This window comes from Bufo gargarizans, chromosome 3, assembly GCF_014858855.1.
Source record: "Bufo gargarizans isolate SCDJY-AF-19 chromosome 3, ASM1485885v1, whole genome shotgun sequence".
Taxonomy (NCBI): domain Eukaryota; kingdom Metazoa; phylum Chordata; class Amphibia; order Anura; family Bufonidae; genus Bufo; species Bufo gargarizans.
The window spans coordinates 31,492,632-31,519,432 of NC_058082.1; the positions used below are offsets into that span (position 1 = coordinate 31,492,632).

Consider the following 26,801-nt stretch of genomic DNA (forward strand, 5'->3'; position numbering starts at 1 on the left):
GAAAGTGTCCCCAAGTGCAGTCACAAAAACCATCAAGCGCTACAAAGAAAAAGGCTCAAATGCGGACCGCCCCAGGAAAGGAAGACCAAGAGTCACCTCTGCTGCGGAGGATAAGTTAATCCGAGTCACCAGCCTCAGAAATTGCAGGTTAACAGCAGCTCAGATTAGAGACCAGGTCAATGCCACACAGAGTTCTAGCAGCAGACACATCTCTAGAACAACTGTTAAGAGGAGACTGTGTGAATCAGGCCTTCATGGTAGAATATCTGCTAGGAAACCACTGCTAAGGACAGGCAACAAGCAGAAGAGATTTGTTTGTGCTAAAGAACACAAGGAATGGACATTAGACCAGTGGAAATCTGTGCTTTGGTCTGATGAGTCCAAATTTGAGATCTTTGGTTCCAACCACCGTGTCTTTGTGCGACGCAGAAAAGGTAAACGGATGGACTCTACATGCCTGGTTTCCACCGTAAAGCATGGAGGAGGAGGTGTGATGGTGTTGGGGTGCTTTGCTGATGACACCGTTGGGGATTTATTCAAAATTGAAGGCATACTGAACCAGCATGGCTACCACAGCATCTTGCAGCGGCATGCTATTCCATCCGATTTGCGTTTAGTTGGACCATCATTTATTTTTCAACAGGACAATGACCCCAAACACAACTCCAGGCTGTGTAAGGGCTATTTGACCATGAAAGAGAGTGATGGGGTGCTGCGCCAGATGACCTGGCCTCCACAGTCACCGGACCTGAACCCAATCCAGATGGTTTGGGGTGAGCTGGACCGCAGAGTGAAGGCAAAAGGGCCAACAAGTGCTAAGCATCTCTGGGAACTCCTTCAAGACTGTTGGAAGACCATTTCAGGTGACTACCCCTTGAAGCTCATCAAGAGAATGCCAAGAGTGTGCAAAGCAGTAATCAAAGCAAAAGGTGGCTACTTTGAAGAACCTAGAATATGACATATTTTCAGTTGTTTCACACTTTTTTGTTACGTATATAATTCCACATGTGATAATTTATAGTTTTGATGCCTTCAGTGTGAATCTACAATTTTCATAGTCCTGAAAATAAAGATATCTCTTTGAATGAGAAGGTGTGTCCAAACTTTTGGTCTGTACTGTATATATATATATATATATAGTGTTGAGGTTTTCCACAAGTTTATACTTTTTTGGGTTTTGTTATATTAATGCTGGGGGACCATGGGAAGATCATTTCTCCAGCCAACTTTCCAAACAAGGGCATAATATAGCCATGATATCACTTGATAACTCTAATGGTCATGTGAGTAGCTACTAATGTAGAAGGCACAGCATCAGATATGGGGCCTAGCAGCTAAGTGGAGCCATCAACAACAAGAATAGGTGCAGTTAGTAATCAGTGTGGATCATAGCAGAGGGTAGAATGGTCAAAGTACAATTGGGATTTATTGGAGCTCAATATAACTATAAGCCTTTCAAGTCATGAACACATTACTGGAAGGTCTCATGAGGGAACAGGTCTCTATTAAATGCTTAGCTACTGAGCCCTGTAGCTGCTTGTCATGCCCCGGAAGGCCAATGTAGATGCGTGACTTACCTGTAATATGGTAGCTCACTTGACGGTTTATTTCAGATGTGTCTTCATCCCAAGTGCTAAGTATTCCAACCACCTCCCCAGGGGCATCACTTTCTTTCACAAATCCTTTATAGGTTCCTTGTTCAAAGATGGGCCCGTTGTCATTGATGTCTGTGACAGTCACGGAGACGACGGCAGAAGTAGAAAGAGACAATGTTTCTCCAAGGTCAGCTGCTACAACGGTAAATCTATAAGTGGGGTTCCTCTCGTGGTCCAGTTCTTTGAGTGTACTTATCCAACCAGTATTTGAATCAATAGTGAATGTTTCTAAGATTTTGTCTTCTGGCCTTTCTGAAATAAGACTGTAAGTAACTTGTCCATTCGCGCCCCAGTCGGCATCGGCAGCTTTCACTTGGATAACGCTGGTTCCTATTGACATACCCTCCATGATTACAGCATCGTAGTTTGTGGAGTCAAATAATGGCTTGTTGTCATTCAAATCTAAGATCTTGATCTCTACGTCAACAGTAATTAAGACATCGACTTTATCCAGAGGTACAGAGGCAGCAACTTTGAAATGAAACACAGGTATAGATTCATGGTCAACTTTTTTGTCCAATTTTAACATTCCGGTGTCCTTATCGATGATAAAAAGGTTATCCTTGTTATTTTCAGGATATTCACCGTTGACTATGCTGAATAAAACTTCTTGAACAGGTTTTATGTGGAATGAGTCTATTATAGTTCCAATCAAAGTGTCTTCTGGGACAGCGAATGTATATTGAGGTTGGGCAAAAGTAGGCAGGACAGTTTCTGAGGGTACAACATGAATGTATACAGGAATAAGAGAGTGTTTCATAGGAATTCCCCCATCCACGGCCTTAACAAAAAAGGAAAGAACTGTATTTTTTAGCTGGTTAAAGTTGCCCTTTGTAACCATCCAACCATTATCCGGGTCAATTTCCAAAAGATCTGCTACTGAAACAGAAGCCTCACTGTATAGCGAGTAAGTGATTCGAGAGTTGGCACCATCATCTTCGTCAAAGGCTTGCACCTGAGTGACAAGGTGACCTTTCTCAACATCAGCTTTGACACTTGCCCTGTATTCTGTAGCTTTAAATTGTGGTGCATTGTCATTTTCATCCACCACTAATACTTGGATAGTACAAAAAGCTGCTCGACCACCACCGTCCAGAGCTCTAAGAAATATATGAATGTCCCGCTCCAGTGGATTCTCTCGATCTAGCTTTTCTGTAGTAACAATCTGTCCTAATGTGTCAATAAAGAATCGATTTTTGGCTAAGTCATTTATGATCGTGTAGGTGACATGTCCATACAAGCCTGAATCTCCATCTGTTGCCTTGACATAAATTACCTTAGTGCCAATGGGGGCATTTTCTCTAACTTCAGTCACATAGACACTTTGTGCAAAAACAGGGCTAAAAAGATTTGCCCCAAGAATCTTCACGTGGACCTGTGCTGTACTGGTGAACAGCCCATCAGACACTGAGATATTTAAACTATGCATCGGCTCCATTCGTTGCTTACGATGGTTAGAAAGGGTTATGACGCCACTCTTGCTATCCATGAAAAAGTTCATACGATCGTTCCCAGACAAAATGCTGTACTCTAACCTATCAACGTCCGTACTGTCTGCATCAGAAGCTTGGACACAGGTCACAAAGTGTCCTCTAGGAGCAAGCTCACTCACATATGACTCATAGATCAACTGATTGAAAACTGGAGGATTGTCATTTAAATCTGTTATGTAGATGGTAACTAGGATCTCACTACTTAGGGATGGAAATCCATTATCTGTTGCCCTAATTCTCAGGACACTTTGCTGGGAAACCTCATGGTCCAACAGACGAGCTGTGAGTATCAAACCACTGGTACTGTCTATGTGGAAAGAATCAGTGTTGTTAAATATGTCCTGAACAATTTGATACCTTACGACTTTGTTATTATCGGAGTCGGCATCTGTGGCAACCACTTGTAGGACTGGTGTCCCAATGAGAGAACTTTCCGATAAAGTGGCATTGTATGATGGAAATTGAAAAATTGGTGGATTGTCATTGACGTCATTAATACTGATATCTACAATAACCTCAGCCCTCGCACTCGTGAGTGAATCACTTGCACGTACAGTCAACTTAAAGGAAGGGTTTGTTTCAAAGTCCAGTTGGCTGACCACACTCAAAACACCAGTGTCAAAATCAATGTTAAACTGGTTATATGGATCTCCATCAACAATGGTGTAAATGATGCCTTGGCCTTCTGGGCTTGTAGCATTAATACTCAAAATTGGTGTGTGCATCTCAACATCTTCATTTACGGAAGCTGCATAAAAGGCTTTGTCGAATACTGGCATGGCTTTGTTGACAATGGTGACTGGCAGCTCAACTAAAGCTGACAATAAAGGATCACCGCGGTCTTTGGCAATGATAATTAATATGTACTCTATGTTAGAGAGATCAGAGTCAAAGGAATTTTTTAAGGTAACACTCCCATTCTGTTTGTCAATTTCAAAATGGCTGTAATCATCTTCCAAGAAAAATGATAGCTCACCATTTTTACCCTTGTCTTTATCTATGGCTGTCACTTTATAGATCAAAGTCCCAGGCTCAGCATCAACCTGAACAGCAGCGTAGTATGGAAGACCTACGAAGACTGGAGCATTGTCATTGATATCTTCAATGTTGACCTTAACGACCACTCGAGCCACGCGGAGGTTGTCTAGTTCTCTACTTGCTTCTACCACTAATTCATAGATTTCTTCTTCTTCTCGGTCGAAAGAAATTCCTGTGGTCTGAATAACTCCAGAGGTAGACTTAATTTTGAACTTATTTCCTGGGTTTAATATGGTATATTTTAGTGGCTCATTCAAGCGGTGGCCTACAGCATTCACAACAGCTATCTTTGTGATATTGGTGGTGTTTTCTGGTATAGAAGCAGAATAAAAATCTTGCGTGAAGTAAAGACCACTATCCATGGCTTCCTTTACAAGTATGGTAACAATAGCAGTACTATAAAATTTCCCATCTGATACTTTGACCATGAGCATATAATGATCTTTAGACAAACTGCTGTTTTTTACTGTGATGACCCCAGTGCTGGAATCAATTATGAAATGGTTGAGGTTTCCTTCTGTTAACGAATAACTTAACTCTGGAGGTATTGCTAAATCTGGATCTCGAGCGCTAACTTGCAGGACCTCTACACCGACATAGGTTGGTAGGAGTAAAGTTGTTTCAAAAACAGCTTCGGTGAATACTGGAGGGTTATCATTGACATCACTTACTTCGATTGAAACTTCAACTGGACTTTCGGCAGTAAGTTGTGGACTTCCGCTATCCCTAACATGCACATGGAAATGAAAGAAAGCTATGGTTTCATGGTCCAGGTAAGCTATAGTTCGGATGGCACCAGTGCTGGAATCCACTGTGAAATACTTTTTGGCCGTTGACTCAACAATTTGGTAAACAAGCAAAGCATTCTGGTTGCTATCTGCATCAGTTGCTTTTATTACTAATGGGTTTTTATCTGAGCTCCTAACAATGCTGTTTATAGGGGCTGCTTCACTGATAGTACCCACATATTGAGAACTGAGAAAGACTGGTGGGTTGTCATTTTGGTCCAGAACGTGGATGTTGATGGTGGTGTTGGAAGCCATGCCTGCCATATTTGTTGCTTGGACAATGAGCTGGTAGGAAGATATTCGTTCATAATCAAGTAGTTTCTGAGTTGTGATGACTCCAGAGTATGGGTTGATAGAAAAGGCTCCTTCTGCATTACCAACTTTGATTTCAAAAACCAATGTGGATTGACTTATTGCAGACACCTGTACAACCAGCGTGCCCACTTCTACGTTCTCGTGAACTTCAGCCTGATATTCTGTCTGGGTGAATTTTGGATTTGAATTATCTGACATGGATAAGGAAATTCTAACAATTGCCGCAGCGGAGAGCGATGGACTTCCTCGATCAGTGACTTTGACGGATAGTACGAACTGACCCATTGTGGATAAGTCTGGTTCCTTTGACACAGTGATGATGCCCAGAACTGGTTCAATTTTGAACATGTTCCCAGTGTTGCCTAAAAATAAAAAAAAAATAAGAAAATGTAAGACAAGTAGCAAAAATAGTTAAAAAAAAATTACATAGCACATTATGCAGTAGTTACACACGTCAATTTGGAATTGCTCATGATGGCCTTACAACGCAAGGTTACTCTGTAGACAGATGAATTGTAGGCTACTGTGTGTCACCAGTATTAGATGATGTGCCTAGTGAAGTGTGAAGGATCAGGTCACTACTGACAATTTACTCTGACACAGGCCGAGAGCTTTATGATTTGCAATTACAGAGTATGGACATGTATGTTTCACTTCACCTTAACAATACAAGAGGACATGCAACTTTACAGAAAGCCTTCCAGTCTGATTTTTCAGATATTTTTTTTAACTTTTTTTACTATATTTGTTTCTTTGAAGAATCTGTATCACTGCTTATATTTTCAGCAGAGCTGCACAGAGATTGCCACGAGCTCTTGTCCTCAGATTTTAATACTAGACCTAATGTTGTGACTGTGGAAACCCATGCATGGGAGAACATAAAAATGATATGCAAATGCCTTGGCTGGACTTGAACCCAAGACCCTAGTACTAACCAGTGAGCCACCATGCTTAGCGTGATGTCACCTGACATTCATTTTAATGGAGGTTTCTGGGAAGATGCATTTATTTTTAAAAGGGCCACTAAAATAAAAAATAAACCATATAAAAAGAAAATATATATAAAAATATATCAAAAGTAAACCATAGTCACCCTCACCGATCACCCACCACAGTTGCTCTGATGCTGCTCCAGTTCCCCCTGCTCTCCACTTTCTGATTCTGGCTTGACAGGCCAGGAAAGGTCCACTCAGCTGATTATTGGGCTGTGTCTTTCCTGACATTTCAGGTGGAGAGTCGTGAAGATCGAAGGAGTGTTGCAATGGCTGCAGTGAGGGATCAGTGAGGACGAGCATGGTTTAATTTTTTATTTTTCAGCCTACATAGCCCTTTAAAAGAAATATATCTCCTCGAAAAACCCATTTCCACCCCTATCCTGTATCAAGTGAGAGAATTTTTGATATGCAATGTTTTTTTACCTAGCCCTAACCTATTTTCCTACCCCAAAGTGGACAGTAGTTGGAATGGCTATGATGGGGGATCGGTGAGTGCTCAAGTGTGGTTTAATTTATATTCTTAACCCTATGTGGCCTTTAAAATAATGTATCCCTTTTTATTCTTAAGTAGTTAGAGGGGTGGGCCCAGCCTTTCCCTTCCATTGAGTCACAGGGCCAGGCATCCTTACTGTCCTCCTGCCATGCCCTGAAATCTAGCACCTGTGCCAATGAGAGCCTAATAGGTGAACGCACAGTTTGGATCTCATTGCCGGGAACAGGTAAATAAGATTTACTGCATTTGTGCTGACTGAACTCTCTATGGCACATGCACGAGATTTCAGGGCCAGGCAGGAGGACAGTAAGGATGCCTGGCCCTGTCACTCAATGGAAGGGAGAGGCTGGGCCCACCCCTCGAACGGCATAAGAATAAAAGTATATTCTGAAATTTAAAGCAGTCGTCACCCTCTTGAGACGGCCTTGTATTTTTTCTTCGTCTGTGCCTGTTCTTTGGTCACAATTTGTCGTCAAGTGTCTTAAAGGAACACTGTACACAATAACTGATGCACTGAGTGACACCTAGCCCAGGGCTCAAGAGAGGAGATGTATGACACACAGATCGACCAAACACCAAAGAGACGATACCTGTGTCATGCTCCGCCCCCTCAGGCCTGCATTAGACATAATGCAGTGTATCAGCTGTGTCTGGAGTGTGTCTTTAAAGGCATTATACCAAACTGCTTGCTCTATGCAATTACTTTTTTTGGTTTAAGGCCGTGGATTTGTGGTGAAGAATGTTCAGGTTTCCCAAAAAACGTATGATTCTATAAAGCAATTTTGCAATCTGAAAAAAGTGTACGGCGTGTCAGTACAGCATATGAAGTATCTTAGTGGGAGCATATTTCACCGTAGATGCCGGAGAACCATCAGACTTTCAAGTCTATTGACGATATAAAAGTATTGTGAACGGAGAAGCACTTCAGAAAAAAAAATATGAAAAGCCGTGTCCTGGAGCAAAATGTCTTTCTATACGTCTTTGAAAGGGCCGAGATGAAGTACATCTTCCCTCAGAGCGTAACAAATCCACGGAGCAGCTGCCAAACACAGACCAAGTAGGGACATAAATTAGCAGAATTTAGAATAACATGGGGCATAAATATCGGGCCCCGGGGACTAGGATGGCAGTACACAGGGCTATCAAATCACCACACAAGCTTCACGTTCTGCTATTTTTATCTCATACTTTTGCTTAAATCTTCAAAATGGCCAAAATCCGAAGGATTTATGGCAAGAGAGCAATGCATGATGGAATTTGTGGTGTATCCTACGATGGACTGGCCATACTGTGCAGAAGGCCTGCTCGCACATTAACAGCTTACTGTTCACCCAAATGCCTACTCATGGCATTGATGCTGTATCTTCCTCACCCAGTCGTATCTCTAGGCACCTAAATAAATATTCAATTGATGTAAGGAGTTAAAGTAGCACTTCCACCAAAAAATGTATTCTCTGACTTGCTAGAAAAGTGCATGTAGGAAACTGTGGTGAGTTATAACCTCCCTTATAATCCTCAGCTGTGCCATGTGACCAAGGATCTGACTTCCCAAATAACACAGCATCTTTTGTATGGACAGGAAGTCAGTTTCTATATGTATTTCTATGGGATCCTCAATGTCAGACTCATAAGAATGAATAGAGAAGTAACTACCGTATTTTTCACTTTATAAGACGCACTTTCCCCCAAAAAAATAGGGGGGAAATTGCTGTGTGCCTTATAAAGCTAATACTAGTGAGCGCTTCCATTATGGGGTTTTGACATTGAGGGCTGATGTGACGTTGTGATATTTATGGGGGTCTGATCTGAGGATCTGATATAAGATCTGATGGAAAAAAAAAGATTCCTATGTTCCTCCTCTAAAATCTGGGGTGCTTCTTATCATTGGATGCGTCTTAGAAAGTGAAAAAATACGGTAACTTCCCGTCCTGTGTCAGTTGGAGATCAGAGTGCAGGTCACATGACACAGCTGAGGATCAGAAGGGAGGTTATAACTCACAAATGCAGTCACTGCTAAGACGATTACCTTCACTACAGATTACATTATGTACCTTTCGTACAGTGGGTTCACATCAACGTTATAAATTCCGTTATGAATTTAAAACGGAAACCTTTAGAGGCATTCCGTTTTGATCCGCCATAATAGAGGTCTATGGGCATGCATAACGGAACCGTCTGGCTTCCATTATGCAGGACGGAAACCAGACAGATCCGTTAAATATGCCCATAGACCTTTATTATGACGGATCAAAACGGAATGCCTCTAAAGGTTTCCGTTTTGAATTCCTTCTTATAAATTCAGTTATAATCATGTTATAACGGAAAGCAATAACGGAAGTCATAACGTTGATGTGGACCTGCCCTTACAGGTCAGAGAATAAACATTTTTGTGGTAGTGCTACTTTAAAAGGGATTGTGACACTAATATAAATGTGTCCACTCAACAGATATGGCTGTGATATCACTTCCCCCAAATACCGCTATTTATCAAATCTGCCTTATTCTAAGTTTATTAGCCAACCATTGCTCGCTGTGGCAAATCAGTTTAGATTTCCAGTTGCTGTTGATTACGTCCTGTAGTGGAGCCTTGTAATACAGGACGCACATGCTCACAGCGCTTCTTTTCCTTACCTTCAAGAACCACTCCTGTGTCAGTGTCAGTTATGGATAGGTAGAAAGATAGATAATAGATAGATAGACATAATGATGGATTTTGCTGTGACAAATGATGGACATTAGCACAAGTTGCGTCTGTTATAAATTCAGTTACATGGAGCATTTTGAATATGTGGAGGTAGAAAATGAACAAGTTAGGGTCCATTCACACATCCGTATGTGTTTTGCAGATCCGCGGATCCGCAAAACACAGACACTGGCAATGTGCGTTCCGCATTTTGCGTGCCGCACATCGCCGGCACTATAATAGAAAATGCCTAATGTTGTCCGCAATTGCGGACTAGAATACATGTTCTATTTTTTTCGGGGGAAAAGGACAGCACACAGTGTGGCCCCATAGAAATGAATGGGTCCGCAATTTGGATCCGCAAAATGCGGAACAGAATTAGGGAAGGTGTAAATGGACCCTTAGTGTCACATGTCCTGCTGATGTCAGCAGATCTCACTGCCCTAACTTATGACAGGACAGCCGTCACCTGACAAACCAGGAAGTAGGAATCAAGCATGGGGGATAAGAGAAAAGTGCAAATGACGTAAATAAAAGGAGGAACGAGAACTACTTCATGAAAATAAACTTTAGATTAGTACTTTATGGCACAACCTCTTTTATTAAAGGAAAATTCCAACGAAACTGAGAATAATGTGCAAGGCATGGGAGGGCAGATCATGTCAAAGGGATCTTCTCTTCTTTTAATCCTTTTGTCATGCTCCGCCCCTTTGGGCCTGCAGTAGGTATAACAATGTGCATCAAGAGTGCATCTAGAGATGATATTGCCAGGTTGGAATCGGTAGCCGGGATGTAAGCTAGAAATTCAATGTCACAATGATGCCAGTCTTCCATGTTAAAGAAGTTGTAAGGATAAAAAAAAAAAACATGGCTGTTGTCATCCAAAAACAGCGCCCTACTGGTCTACAGGTTGCATGTGGCATTGCAGTTCAGCCACATTAACTTCAACTGAGCTGAACTATCAGACCTTGAGTGCAGCATATGTCATGTCCATAGTTCCCACCGGTCACAAATTTTCAATGATAATCCCTAAACAATTCGGGCTGTCCAGGACTAAAAATGGGTGGAAATTTCTTCCTGCTCTGCCTACGACAAATGACAGGTCAATGGAAACGGAACTGCAGTACCCAAACACGGCCACGACACAGTGGATGGCGGTGTGGTCCTTGACTTTATTCTGTTCTGGCGGCGGGAGTTGCTACAAACAGCTTATCAAGGGGGTGTCAGTCCACTGATCTGATATGGATGACCTATCCAGAGGGTAGGTCATCAAAATCGAGAACTCATAACACCACTTTGAGCACCATGTAGCACGGTATAAAATACAATTCCTCACTGGAAGGCGGTAGATGAAGACCTGCCTGTAGTTACTACGTGTAGCTTCAGAATTCTCCATGAACTTGTCACATGTATCATAAACAGCACTACCAGGAGGCTCAGTTATGGTGGAATTTATCTGTGACTCGTCTTCATATCACTCGGACACTGACCCCCTCCGACCACAGACGCTGCCACGCCGTGGCATTATCTGTGACATTTATAAAATGTCATTGATTTTACTAATGTGTGAAATGGAAACTGTGAAGAGCAGACATTTGCAGACACAAAGATCTCAGCTAATTACACTTCTAAAAGTTCACTATGAAGGAGATGACACGTGTTCAGATGTCTGCAGGCAAAAGAGAAACATATCAATACAGAAAATACTAAGGCAGCGCTCTCCAAAAAGTAAAGCAAGACAGATCTTTTATTCATCTACATGTGGTTGCCATATGGATATTCTTTTTACTTTATCTGTTGGAGAGTGCTGCCTAATGTACTTTCCAAATGTTGGGGCCTTGAATCAGCCTCCCTGGGGCCAGCACCTCTATTTAATTACATTTTTGCTGGTCATTCTTCCTTTTATTTTATTTTTTATATCTATCTATCTATCACATTAACAACATATTTCTGTATATAACATTTATACAAATAGATAAAAATAAATAGATAGATAGATAGATAGATAGATATGAGATAGATGATAGATAGATAGATAGATAGATAGATAGATAGATAGATAGAGTGGAGCTCCATGAGCAGATAAGACCAGTGAAATGGGGAAACAGTCACATCTGGATCAGAATAGACCGCTCCATCCTCACCTCCCAGTTCGACATCTACATCTGTGCGGCCTACATACCACCACCTGAGTCCCCCTACTACAACCCAGATTGCTTTAAGATCCTGCAAAGGGAAGCCGCCCACCATCAAACCCTGGGCAAAGTCCTTATCATGGGAGACCTCAATGCCAGAACAGGCAGGGAAAGAGACTACCTGACCACAGATGGAAACATCTATATACATGGAGCACAGACCGACAGCGACAGCTCAGTACATACAGAGAGGAACAGTTACAACAGCACGGTAAATAAAAGTGGCCAAAAATTGATGAATCTTTGTCGAAGCCTAGGACTCCACATTCTCAACGGTCGCACCAAGGGAGACTCTCTAGGAAGGACTACATTAAACTCCCATGTAGGTAGCAGCATAGTGGACTACGCCATCACAGACATGGACCCCGCAAACATTGGGGCCTCCATAGTCAGCCCACAGTCCCACTTGTCTGATCACAATCAAACATCCCTAAATATTAAGTCCACAAACAAACCACCAGGACAAATACCTCAGCACACCGGGCTCTTCACAGTACTTCCAGCTTATAAGTGGTCCAAGACATCGGCTCAGGAATATAAAGAGGTGCACAATAAACCAGAAATCCAAGGGATGCTCTACTACTTCAAAAACAAGGTGTTTGAGATAAACCCAGAAGGAGTTAATCAAGCTATAAGAGATCTTAATAATATATTTTACACCATAGCAGAAATGGCTGACCTGAAAAAGTATAGCGACCTGAAGCAAAAAGAAGATAACCACAACACTTGGTTTGATGAGGAGTGCAGAGCTGTTCGGAAGACCTTAAGCTCGGCCTCAAATAAAAAGCTTAGAGATCCCAACAACATCAACCTGCGGGAAGTCTACGACACAACGCAGAGGCAATAGAAAACCCTCCTCAGAAGGAAAAAGCAAGAATATACCTCAACCAAACTTAGACAGCTTCAAGATGCCACCCAGGATAACTCCTTCTGGGAACTATGGAACCTCCTAGGCACAAATGAGAAGAAAAACAACCTCCATATTCAGAACGGCAACATCTGGCTCCAGTATTTCAGAAACCTCTACAGAGACATCCCAAAAGAAAAACGTAACCCAGGCCAAGAACAAATGAGGTCAAAACTGAAGAGCATGGAAGAGATAATTAAAGATTTCCAAAACCCGGTAGACTCACCCATAACACTGCAGGAGATATCAGAGAGAATATCAACCATAAGAGGTAAGAAAGCCAGCGGCACAGGTGGCATCCCACGTGAAATGATTAAATACAGCCCACCAGCAATACAGGCAGCCATAGCAAAACTCTACAACATTGTGCTAAGCGCTGGCTACTTCCCCCAAGCCTGGAACCAAGGTGTCATAACACCAATACACAAGAGCAGGGACAGGTATGACCCGGCCAACTACTGAGGGATATGTGTCAGCAGCAATCTGGGGAAACTATTTAACAGTATTCTGAACTAGAGAATACTCTGCTTTCTCACAAAGCACAATGCACTCAGTAAAAGCCAAGCAGGGTTCATGCCAAACTGTCGCACCACAGACCACGTCTACACCCTGCACCACCTCATCCAGAGCCATGTCCACAACACAAAGCAGGGAAAGATATACACTTGTTTCGTGGACTTTAAAAATGCCTTTGACTCGTGCAGCACCCAGCATTGCTTCTGAAGCTATTGTAGCGCGGAATAGGAGGAAAGACATAATCAAAAGCTCCTACACCGAGAACCGATGCAGCGTGAAGGTAAATAGGGAAAAAACGGCTTACTTCTAGCAGAGCCGAGGAGTCAGACAGGGCTGCAGCCTCAGTCCAACTCTCTTTAACATTTACATCAACGAGCTGGCAGCGGCTCTGGAGTCCTCCCCAACACCAGGTCTCATCCTCCATGACACTGAGGTGAAATTTCTCCTGTATGTGAAGGACCTTCTCCAACTATCACCAACTGAGAAAGGTCTCCAAGACCATTGACCAAACTGGGAGCTTCAAATCAGCCATTGAGAAGCTGAAAGACAAAGCATGAAAGACGACTGTACCACCGCACCCGTGAGGGGCTGGCTTAAAATATTTGACTCCATCATTGTACCAATCCTCCTGTATGGCAGTGAAGTCTGGGGCCCTCACACGTACCCCGACTGATCAGGATGGGATTCCAGCCCAACAGAAATATTCCACCTGGAATTCTGTAAGCATCTCCTCCAGGTCCATCGGAGCATCTCTAACATTGCCTGTCGAGGGGAGCTGGGCAGATTCCCTCTACACTTTACAATCCAGAAGAGGGAGCTAATATTCTGAGGCCATCTACATGGTAGTAGTAGAGGCTCCCATCACCATAAAGCCTTGCTACACCAAGGTATGCCAGGCAAGGCAAAGCAGCAAAATCAACTTACTGAAACCCAGCCCGACCAGATAATCACCCCACACCACCTCACAAAAGCCAGGATCAGGAACACAGTAAACAAGAGACAAGAGGAATATGTCAGTGAATGGAGGAAGGAGGTGAGAGCATCCCAGAAGCTGACGGTGTACCAGAGCCTGAAGAGAGACTACAAACTGGCCCCATATCTGGAGAATATGCTGGCTTATTTAATATCCGAGTCATGTCTGAAGGCCTGTTTAAAGGGTTGAACATTGACTTATAGGATATCTACCTTACATCTAGTGGCATTAGAGGCAGAGCTTGTTAACAGCTCATTTGTTTTCCTTCCCAGAATTCCAGAGGAGCATGTATGGCCTATAAGTCTCCTCATGCCGATTAAGGCGCTCTCCATCTCCATAAGGATATATAGTACACCCCCAAAAAAACAGCTGCCATTGAAATCAAAGAATTGTCTACGTAAAGCAAGCACAGCAGTACAGACCAGGCCTCCACAATGACAGCCCATTCGGCTTTATTAGCAGCACCATACTTACTGTCAATAAGTGCCCACCTACTGAGACCCCAGCATCAGCTGTGATCTGTGGGAAAACGTCAAAATTTTATGGCCCCCACCCCCCTTCCACGGTTATGTGAACTTCGTCAAGAGAGATTAGACCATTAGCCTAGCAGACACAGGAAAGGCTGTCAGAGCTCCTCAGCCTCTGCGTACATCACCATGGAATGTGTCGGTGTTATTTAAGCAATAGGAAGTTAGCAAATCAGTGTTATAGGCTGTGGACATTTTAATACTGCCCTCCCAGAGAAGCGGGTGCTGGTAATTCCCTGCTGACGGTGTATGATGTATTAGTCATGTACAGTAATACAGCCTCCAGGCGCACTCCCTGCAAACAAATACACAATTACATGCTTGGCTTCGGATCCAGGCTACGAACTGCTAAAACAATCTGACTAATGAGCAAACCATACAGAGGCATCAAATGTCGTGTACAGCGCAGCGCCGCAAATACAGACGGCCCGCCGCAAAGGATTTCCTCTCCTGCAGATGTCTCTGAGGAGAGGACCATATGCACGTCATGTCTGTTTATATAGAGAGGACACCTGAGAAAACCTGACACCCGCTGCAGTCACCGCTGGAGTATTATACAGGACTGAGTATCCATTACGCATGGCGGCAGGGCCGTAACTATAGGGGGTGCAGAGGTAGCAGTCGCTACCGGGCCCAGAAGCCTGAGGGGGCCCAGAGACACTTGGGCCACATAAGAAGACACCGGCATTATAGAAAGTGCATGCTGGTCAAGTTATAGCTCTGGCTGGAGGGAAGAAGTTAGGTCAAGAATTTAGCATGGGGGAGGGGGGGTCCATTTCAATTTTTGCCTCAGGCAGCATAAAGGCTATGTGTCATTACATGCAGCGATCTCCTCCACAGTATGGGGAGGAGCAATCGCGAATGACATTGCTCGTCCCCATAGCTAAAAATTGTTTTTTCAATTGGTCTTCATTAAAAATGTTCTACCCCTTTCTCTATACACGGTTGAGATTCTCTATTAGCAGGCCAAGTGTGTTTACAACGTGTCCTGTCACGGCACTCTCCAAACGGCTCATGTGAAGCCTTATCTCTGATCTCCTGACAGCTCATACACACTCATAAGAGCTGAGTTCTTATCAAACTGATAAGAATATGACTTCACTAAGTGTTTGTGAGCTGTCGGGAGTTCAGATAAGGACAATACAAAGCTGTCAAAGTGAAAGTGACTATAAGATGCTCATTGCTAGGCTAGAAGTTAACCCTTTAAAACACAAACTGCTGGAAATGTTTAATAAAAACCAATTGAAAATATGATTTTTAGCCCAAAATGAGTAAAATGCAATCATAAAAGAATTGCCCCCCTAAAGGTATTCACAGCCTTTAATTCAAACTCTAGACTAGGCTATATACTTACCCGTCCCGGTCTCGGTTCCAGGTGCGGCTGCACTGGGTTCTGACGCCATAAACCCAGTTGATTTGACCAAGAGGTGCACAGCTTAATGCAGTGGATAAGACTCTTTTTTTTCTGCGTCCTTTCTAGCAATTGGGTGATATATTACTAGATCATGGGGCAAGTGAGGCTAAAAACAGGGTGACTACTGGTAAAATTAGGTAAGTCAACATTTCCGGACTTCAGAGTAGGCAAACTGCTCATTCCTTTACATTGTACCTACCTGTTTCTATGGAGTATATAAGTTCGGCATTTTCTCCTTTGTCCCGGTCTAAGGCAGTGACTTGTATGACGGCTGAGCCGATGGCGGCAGATTCAAAGACAGAAGCTTCATACAATGGGCTGGTGAAGTAGGGGCTGTGGTCATTAGCGTCTTCTACAGTGATTGTAACTCGAGCCAGGTTTCGTCTGTACGGGAATTCCTGATCTTTGACCTAATGGAAAGAATGGGGAAAGGATTGTGAATTATTCAGAAGCGGCGCCCTTCATTGTCCACGAGCTCCCAGTCAGCTGAAGTCACAGCAACCTCCGAGCACAGAGGAGCGAGCCAAACTATGAGCAGATGTGCGCTGACCTGGTGCTACTGACTTCCTATTGAAATGGAAATATCACATTTGGAACAAATATTTTTACATATCACAGTGAATTTTTACCATCTAAATAATCCAGTTGGTGCTATGTTTTCTAAGAGAGAGCTCGAAATATTCTGCATAGACACTGAGTTACATGCCAAAAATGTAGCTGCCTGCAGCCACCACTAGAGGGAGCTTGAGAGCTTACTTCAGACTTTTATACATTGCACTCAAAATTAGCACAGTATGCAGCAAGCTCCTGAGCTCCCTCTAGTGGTGACTGCTGGTATGTATCTTTTATATTTATTACTATTCAGATTTTGCAATCAGTATCCAAAAAATAGAATACCGGTTGCAATAATGATATAGTAAGAAATTAATCAGCACAGAACGTTGGACCTGAACACTGAATTTTAATCATTCTTACCATTACAGTAAGGATGTGATGGGCCTGGGTCTCGTGGTCCAGCCTTTCCGCTGTATACAGCGTGCCAGTACTAGGATCAATACGGAACTTTCTCATACTATTTGGGTCGATGCTGCTGTGGATGATGTAGCTCAGCTTGTGGTTTTCATCCTTGTCCGTGGCTTTTATTTGTAAAATTTCAGTGTCTGGGAGGATGTCTTCTGAGATGACCGCATCATAGCTTGCCTGGGAGAACTCTGGACCATTGTCATTGTTGTCAAGGACTCGAATAAGAACCTTGAAGAGGAAGAGACAAACATGAGAACATGAGATGATGACGGAAAGAAAGTACTACCGTGCGATGGAAACAGTGGATGGCATTACTGCCAAAGGAGAACCACATAGGAGGCCCATCCAGCTGACCTGCTACCATTAAGAGAGAGGGGGGGGAATCACATTTTTTTTACCCCAATCTATAAGTACATTTAAATATAAGAGGAACTGGCGGTAGATAGATAGATAGATATGAGATATAGATAGATAGATAGATAGATAGATAGATAGATAGATAGATAGATAATAGATAGATAGATAGATATGAGATAGATAGATAGATAGATAGATATGAGATAGATAGATAGATAGATAGATATGAGATAGATAGATAGATAGATAGATAGATAGATAGATATGAGATATAGATAGATAGATAGATAGATAATAGATATATAGATAATAGATAGATAGAAAGAAAGAAGATAGATAGATAGATAGATACAGTAGATAGCTAGATATGAGATAGATTGATAATAGATAGATAGATAGATACAGTAGATAGACAGACAGATAGATTGATAATAGATAGATAGATAGGTAGCCATCAGCCGTATAATCTTGATATGACATAAGTACCCCTCCCCCACACTATCGCACTGTTATCAGTCTCCTCCAGAGCGGCATCATGGCTCCTCACACAAAACCCTCTCCCTAATATGTGAAGGACCATCCCTCGATCTGTCTTCTCCTGCCCCATCAGCACTCAGGTCACGTCCTGTTTTACTTGCTTGAATTTCCCACACTTACAAAAGTTTTAACAAAAGCGTCTCCTGCTCCAGTAGTTCCACAAATGAAAGGCGTTATGGGCTGATCCTGGAGCCGGCAATTAGAGGCGCAAAAAAGGCAGATACAGAAAAACACAGCAGAGTAGCAACCACCCTGCCAACAACTACAGAAGATTACATGTTATATAGCCATTGGATTTGTTATGAAACATGCAGATGTAGCAGAGCTCAGTTGGCACTTTGTCCTTTTAGGCATTGCCTGCAGTGTACCTCAACGGATCATCTGAGTGACAACCAATATGGCTATAAGTAAATCTTTCACTGGAGTTGTCAAAGTGGCATTCGCAGAAATCATAGGGCCCGATAGCAAGACTCAAAATGCTCCCTCTCCCATTGTCAGTCCTGTCAAATGGATTATACCTCTATAGGGTTTGGCTTGAACGCTATAGGTGGGACCTGTATCTTTCACACAGTTATGACATGTGCTATGGATAAATATCCAAAGGTAAGAATACCCCCTTTAAATTTTGGCTGCACACATTCGCCACTAGAGGGAGCTAAATGCATATGGATTCATACAGCCAGGATTGAATATGGATTTATACAGCCAGGGAAAGCATGGACACGCCCCCTTAGCTGCAGTAGAAATGACATGCCCCCTTAGCTGCAGTAGAAAGAACACGCCCACTTAGCTGCAGTAGAAAGAACACGCCTCCTTAGCTGCAGTAGAAATGACACACCCCCTGAGCTTGATATAAACCTAGAAGATCAGTGATGTGGAGATCTCTGGATCCATGTGAGGTACAGGGCTGGTTCTAGCTTTCTTAGAAAGAGGTTGACATGTCCTATATGATGTCTGATTTTCATTTTTTACAATCAATCATCGTATAAGCCCTTTAATTGAGAAAGTTGGCTCTGCTACATCTGTACAGAAAGCACTTCACCTACAGCCTATTAACACGATCAGCTTCACCTGCAGCCTATTAACACAGTCCCTGGTCACTCCAGAATGTGACCATTCACAATTAGCCGTAATGTTCCTTCGGCGTCTGCACGATTAATTCCCCCTAGGTTTGATTATGTTCTTTCCCCCCCCCCCCCTCCCCAGGGGCGCCTTCATCAGGCCCGGTTACCAGTGTGATCGAAAATTAGGTCTGTTTTCAGTTGACTCCTTTTTCTAGTTCATCTTTGCAGGTCCCAGGTCTGCAGGGGACTTACAGCCACAAATCCCCAAACTGCTGCAAATAACTCACATCAAAAGGAACGTATCCTCTCTGGTAATTTATCAAGTTATGGAATGATTTCCACAGACGTTCGGCTGCTGAGACTTTGTATGAAAGGGATGGGATAATGCCTATGGAGAGGCGCACGGCACGACATCAGCCATCAGAGGACATGGACTGAAATGTTCTCTGCTGTAAGGATACGGCAGGACACATTACCGAGTACACAGCGCCACACAGTCTCTCTACTGTAAATAGTGAGACAGGGGAGAGCAGTGAGGTCTTAGTATTGATGGTCTGTGCTCAGGATAGGTCATCAATATTGGTGGGGGTCTGACTCCCGTCCACCCCGATGATCTGCTGTATGAAGGGAGGACGCTATTTTAGGGTGAGCGCTGCAGCCTTTTTCTAGGCCTTTGGTGGCACATTCATCGTCACATGGTCTATGTGCTGCTCAGTCCCATTCAAATGTATAGGGCTGGGTTGCAGTACCAAACACAGCCACTATACAATGTATGACGCTGTGCCTGATATACTATAAAAAAGGCAACAGCACTCATTCAAAGTGCTGATATGATGGGATGATGGGGGTCGAACTCCCACTTATCAGATATTGATGACCTATCATGAGGATAGGTCGATAAATACTGTAGATAGATAGATAGATAGGTAGGAAAAAGAGTCAGTAAAATCTGCTGCTCTACTATCAAACAAGCAACAGCCATCATCAATAATCCATATTTTACCAAACCCAACCACATTATCATACATACAGGCACCAATAACTTCCAGGACCATCACCAGCAGATAGCAGGACAATTGAGCCAGCTAGCAGGGACCGCACAACAGAAGTTTCCCAGCTGTAAAATCATCCTGTCATCTCTGCTCCCAAGAAAGGACATCCCTGAACACATCATCCAGAGCATCAACACAGAGCTGGCAGCTAAAATCAGCGCCATGCCAGAAATCACCCTGGCACAACACCCCTCCATAAACCATCATCACCTATATGACAATAAACACCTCAATAACCAAGGAGTCAGCCTTCTAGCAAAAGAATTCAAAGACATAGTGCTCAACCCCACACAAGACAAAAACCTATAGAAAGGTCGCCAACAACAAATAGACCTGAAACCTTATACCCTCCTCAACAAACTGGAAATGGTGACCTTTACCCAAAATATGGCCATCAGAGGCACAAACCATGGAGGAATCCACCTGTCTCACATAGAGTAATGCAGAGCAGAGACATTGAGGAGATAAAGACCCTGCTCAGCACTCTGTGCAGAACACTGACTGGACCAAACTGCTAGAATATGGCCACCAGTCAAGAATCCAGCTTGTCCTATGCAGGGCAGCTCATTACAAGGTATACGGACAAACAATGACATCTCTTATTGTCAGCAGCTGGAACATTCAGGGCCTTAACCCTTCAGCCTTCGAATGTAAGACGCACAATCCAGACTTTACCCAAAGACTAAAAAACATTGACATACAGATCCTCCTAGAAACACGGACTAAGACAGGGAATAAATCCCTGGTGCCCACCGGATACAGGGAGATCTCTGTCCCTGCTCTGAAAAACAAAACCGTCAAGCTGGGCTGGAGCTCAGGAGGAATATTAGTCTAGTATAAAGAGGAGCTCCATGAGCAGATCAGACCAGTAAAGAGAGGAGACAGCCACATCTGGGTAAGGATAGGCCGCTCCATCCTCACCTCTTGGGCTGATGTCTACCTCTGTGCAGTATACATAGCTCCACCAGAGTCTCCATACTTCAATCACGACAGCTTTGAGATCCTACAGAGGGAAGCGGCCCATTTCCAGGCTCTGGGCAATGTTCTCATCTTTGGAGGCCTCAATGCAAGAACAGGGAGGGAGAGAGACAACTGACGGAAATGTCTATATATTCGGAGCAGACACTGACTGTGACAGCTCAGTGCACACCGAGAGAAACAGCTATGACATCACAGTAAATAAAAGTGGCAGAACATTGCTGAACTTATGTCAAAGCCTCGGACTTCATATTCTCAATGGCCGCACCAAGGGAGACTCTCTTGGTAGATATACCCTAAACTTCCATGTAGGCAACAGTGTGGTAGACTATGTCATTACAGATATGGACCCCAAAAATGTTGGTGGCTTCATAGTCACCCCACAGACACACCTGTCAGACCACAACCAACTGCTCCTTTACATTAAATCCACAAGTAAACCACCAGCACAAGCATCACAGCAGACTGGCCTCTTTAGCCTACCTCCATCTATTAAATGGTCCAAGATGTCAGCCCCAATATATATGGAGACCATAAACAGCGCAGAGATCCAGGAGATGCTCCATAACTTCCATAGTAAAGTGTATGAGCTGAACCCATAAGGAGTAAATCCTGTGGTAAGGGACTTTAATAATATACTTTACACCATAGAAGAAATGTCTGACCTCAAAAGATGCAACAAAAAGCCCAAAAAATCAACAACCCAACAGTTGGTTCGATAGGGAGTGTAAAGATATAAGGAAGGCGCTAAGAATGGCCTCAAATAGGAAACACCAAGATCCAAACAACCCCAGTCTGAGGGAAGCCTACAACAATATACAAAGGCAATACAAAAATACCCTCAGAAAGAAAAAGCGAGGCCATATCTCAACCAAGCTCCTCCAACTCCAAGATGCTCTCTAGGACAACTTCTGGGAACTATGTGGAAGCACATGGACAAAACCAGCAAGAACATCAATCTCCACATCCAAAATGGCAACATCTGGCTCCAGTACTTCAAGGAACTTTACAAAGCCATCTTGAGGGAGGACCAAAGCCCAGAACAAAAGAAATCACGAAAAAGCTGAAGGATATGGAGGAAAAAATCTAAAAATTTCAAAACCCTCTAGACACACCGATCACACTGCAGGAGATAACAGAGAGGATCTCAGTGATAAAGAGTAAAAAAGCCAGCGGCCTAGATGTGATCCAGAAATAATCAAATACAGCCCGCCAGGTATCCAGACCGCATTAGTAAAACTCTACAATGTTGTGCTGAGTGCTGGCTACTTCCCCCAGAGCTGGAACCAGGGCATCATCACCCCCATACACAAGGGAGGAGACAGTATCCTGAATAAGAGGATCCTCAGCTTCCTCACCCAGCAGGCTTCATACCAAACCACGGACCACATCTACACCCTGCAGAGCCTCATCAAGAGCCATGTCCACAATACAAAGCATGGAAAGATCTATGCCTGCTTTGTGGACTTTAAGAAGGCCTTTGACTATTCCTGAAACTTCTTGAAAGCATAATAGGAGGAAAAACATATGATGTCATCAGAAGCTCCTACACTGAGAACAGATGCAGCGTGAAGGTAAATGGGAGGGGAACGGCTTATTTCCAGCAGAGCCGAGGAGTCAGACAGGGCTGCAGCCTCAGTCCAACCCTGTTTAACATCTGCATCAATGAGCTGGAGGCAGCTCTGGAGTTCTCCACAGCACTTGGTCTCACCCTCCATGACACGAATGTGAAATTTATCCTTTATGCAGATGATCTTCTTCTGCTACTATCGCCAACTGAGAAAGGTCTCCAAGATAACCTGAAAATCCTGGAGAAGTTAAGTAACACATGGCACTGACCATCAATCCAAAGAAAACCAACATCATGGTGTTCCAGAAAAGAAACCGGAAACCAGCCGAGTGACCTCCCTTCCTGCTAAACAACTGTCCACTTTCAGAAACCAACAGCTACACCAACCTGAGCCTAGAAATCAGCCAATCAGGGAGTTTTAAGAAAGCCATGGAAATACTGAAAGACAAGGCGAGCAAAACCTTCTATGCCATCAGAAGGCGTTTGTATCACCTAAAGCACCAGTGACCGTCTGGCTTAAAATCCTTGACACCATCATCGCCCCAATCCTCTTGTATGGCAGCAAAGTCTGGGGCCCAGACATATACCCAGACCGGGCAAAGTGGGACTCTGGGCCAACAGAACTATTCCACCTAGAACTCTGCAAACACTTTCTCCAGGTCCACAGGAGCACTTCAAACAGCGCCTGTCAAGCAGAACTGGGCAGATTCACAGTTTACTTTGCTGTCCAGAAGAGGGTGCTATCATTCAGAGTCCATCTGCATAGCAGCAGTCCCAGCTCCTACCATCACAAAGCCTTGCTACACCAAGAAGCCCCAGAAAAACAAAGCGCCCTGCAACAAGTTACCCAAAACCAGCCTGCCCAAGCCACCAACCAATACAGCCTGGAAAAGGGGGGAATTCAGTGTATGATACACAAGAGCAAAGCGGAGTATATTAGCATCTGGAAGAACGACATACGAACATCCCAGAAGCTGACAGTATACCAGAGCCTGCAGAGGGAGTACAAACTGGCCCCATATCTGGAGAAACTCCCAAATCCAAGAGACCGACAGATCCTGAGCTGCTACAGACTGAGGGCCCACAGCCTGCTCATTGAATGCGGGTGTCACCGACAGAGGTACAAGCTCAGGGAGAGCAGACTGTGCCAGCAGTGCGACCAGGAGGCTGTGGAGGATGAGGCTCATTTCCTCCTGCGGTGCCCCAAATACTCAGCAGTGAGGGAGACTCACTTGAGGAGACTGTCTGATCTCTGCCCAGACTTCACCTTTATGGAGGAGGAAGAGAGACTCTCCATACTGCTGGGGGAAGTGGAGAACACAGCGACCATAGCAGCACAATATATTACTGCCTGCTATAGACTGAGAGGAGCCTGATATACCATGGACTCCTTTATCCCCACCCTGGATGTGTCCCCACCCCCCAACCCTACCCAATTATTTCCCACTTGCTTTGGCAATTCTAAAATGTATTTTGTCCTGCCGGTAAAGCTTATTTGATTTGAGATAGATATATAGATACATAGATAGATACATAGATAGATACATAATAAATAAAGTCCGCAGCACTCCTTGAAGTAAAAAATGTGCAGTTTATTCACACATGTCAAAAAATAGACAACGTTTCGGTTCTCTCACAGAACCTTTCTCAAGTCGACCTGACTTGAGAAAGGTTCTGTGAGAGAACCGAAACGTTGTCTATTTTTTGACATGTGTGAATAAACTGCACATTTTTTACTTCAAGGAGTGCTGCGGACTTTCTTTATTATTTATCCGTCCTGGATCGAGGGACTACCGTGGGCACCATATAATCATCTCTGCATGTGTAGGAGTGCTGCCTAAACTTTTCTATGGATAGATAGATAGATAGATAGATAGATAGATAGATAGATAGATAGATATAGTGTGTTCGAACAGCAACACTCCAGTTCCCAGGTGTTATTCCTCAAGGGATCCTGGACACAGTCCTCTCTATATTTTTTGGTTTAGATAGATAGATAGGAGATAGATAGATAGGAGATAGATAGATAGATAGATAGATAGATAGATAGGACATAGATAAACAGATTGTATTCCTGAAACCAAGAAATGAAAACTTGATTTCCAAGCCGCTAAACTTATTTCTGTAACATTTACACAAATGTCTTATTTTGCCCGATTTCTGCTATAATGCAATCACTCCGTACAGTGAAGCCCTATAGTGAGTGACACACAATTCATCCCGTCCGCATCTCAGACTCTTAGTAAAATTGAATCTAGAGCTGCTTCTGATCCGAGGTTACTGCTGGTTACTGTCCGGGGCGTTGATTGATGTCCTCCATTAAATGTCACACAAGGTTAGGTAGAACATACACCTCACATGGTCGCTGGATGGAGTGACACAATGTGCTTGTCACATCTTACATCTTCTGGTCAGGAATGTGAATTTCTAGATCTAAGCGGATAGCCACTAGGGGAAGCAATTGACATTTTATTTCATTTTTATGTAGAACCTAAGAAAACTATTAGAAAAAATAGCTTTTGCAATGATGAATCCTAAAGAATGTTGGCCGTACATGACATTAATGGTTTACCGAGTGGAGACACTTTAAGACACGTTGGAAGATGACACTATCTTATTACCATCATCTAGAGAAGAAGGTTGACCTTCATCGGCTTGTCAAAAGCTGGTCATACACATCAGATAAATGTTGGCTGAGCCTGCCGATGTCGTCAGTACCGGCCAGGTTGAGTTAACAGAGGCGAGTCCCTTATTCGGGTTCTCCCTCAATAACCAAGTGCTCGAGAGAGTGTCTACAAAGAATGGTTTCTGATCTGAAGGACCCGGCCCATCTGTGGATTGCATGGGGAGACCATTAATTTCAACGAGCATACTTTACTGAAAACTTGCTTGTTCTCTTCCTATCACACGTCAGTGGGCCTGTTCTTTCTGATGTAGCTCTCTTCCTATCACAGTTCAGGGGATATGTCTTTTCAGCTGCAGCTCTCTGCCAATCACAGTCCTTTCGGCTGGTGGTGTTATACGGATACATTTTATTGAATAACTCAGTGGCTATGCTAAATGTTTAATTACATGTAATTACAAAAGTACTCAGATCCAGGTGCCACTTTGAAAAATGTACAATATTTTTCATGGGACAAACCCTTTACATTTTCCACTTTGGACAATCCTTACTTGTTAGAAGGGTTTCTGGCCAAGAAAAGAGGATCTTGAGGACCCACCTCTATTCGCTCAGAAATCCCTAATAGTGTGTATGAAAATAGATTTTCTATACTGTACATCCCCTTTAAAGTGTATTTGCAACCAAAATGGTGAATGTAAAAATAATATGCACAAAAATTGCTTCAAATTTTTTTTGTTCATGATTCTGAAATTGGACTGGACCAAGATAGATCATTTGTGACAGTGTCCTACCTCCTCTAAGGGCGTTGTCTAAGTGAACCCCTGGATCTTCACAGTACCCCTGATGGTGGGGATAGACTTTCCCGAGGGAAACACTAGGTCAGTATCTCTTGAGGAGGATAGGTACACGAGGCAGCTGGTCCAGGCAGACCAGGAGGTACCTGAGAAAGGTACCAGAGGTACAGGCGTTGTCAGGAGGCTGAGTCTTTACTAGGAGCAACAGTGCAGGACCGAAGGATGAGGCAGAGGCGAAGTCAGACAGGCAATAGGTCAGGGCAGGTGGCACAGGTACAGGTCAGGCAATCCGGATTGGCAACAGGAGAGTCAAGGCAAGCAGACAGGGATCAAACGTGTAGCAGAATCCAGGAACACAAGTACAAGTCAGAAACACAGGAACACAAGCGCATATCAGGAACCTTAGCAGGACAAAAGGACCTTGACACTGAGGCATCTGGGAAGGGGGCTGAGCCACTTATATATGTGCAGGAGGGCTAGGATTGGTTGGCGAGGTCACATGATCCTACCTATAAAACACAGAAAGTGACGCGCGCCGGCCCTTAAAGAAATGCTGCAGGAAACAAGCATGCTGTGGCCAGGGCTCAAAGAAAACACTGGCAGCAGATCACCGCTGAGGAAGGCGTCCGGAACCGTGGCAGTAAGCAGAGGAACAGCGGTGCACAGCAGCCGCTGTTACACACAGCACCAAATCCTCTGGTCCAGGTGGATCTTCTACTAGGATATCTCTGTTCTTCTCTGAAAGGAACCACTTTGGGCACCATGAAAAAATGTTGTGCCCGTGATCAACCCACTGTACAGACCATGATCT

The 26,801-nt window shown here is 43.6% G+C and overlaps 1 protein-coding gene across 3 annotated transcripts in view; it reads right to left on the reverse strand.

The window, feature by feature from the left end:
- Positions 1–26,801, reverse strand: part of FAT3 (FAT atypical cadherin 3) — a 444,217-nt gene that overhangs the window by 105,907 nt on the left and 311,509 nt on the right. For all 3 annotated transcript variants that reach the window (XM_044286543.1, XM_044286542.1, XM_044286541.1), the window contains exons 8-10: positions 16,968–17,243; positions 16,192–16,402; positions 1,578–5,651 (exon numbers count right to left, since the gene is read on the reverse strand). In XM_044286543.1, coding sequence (XP_044142478.1) covers positions 1,578–5,651; positions 16,192–16,402; positions 16,968–17,243 — 4,561 coding nt within the window. The remainder of the gene's footprint in view (positions 1–1,577; positions 5,652–16,191; positions 16,403–16,967; positions 17,244–26,801) is intronic.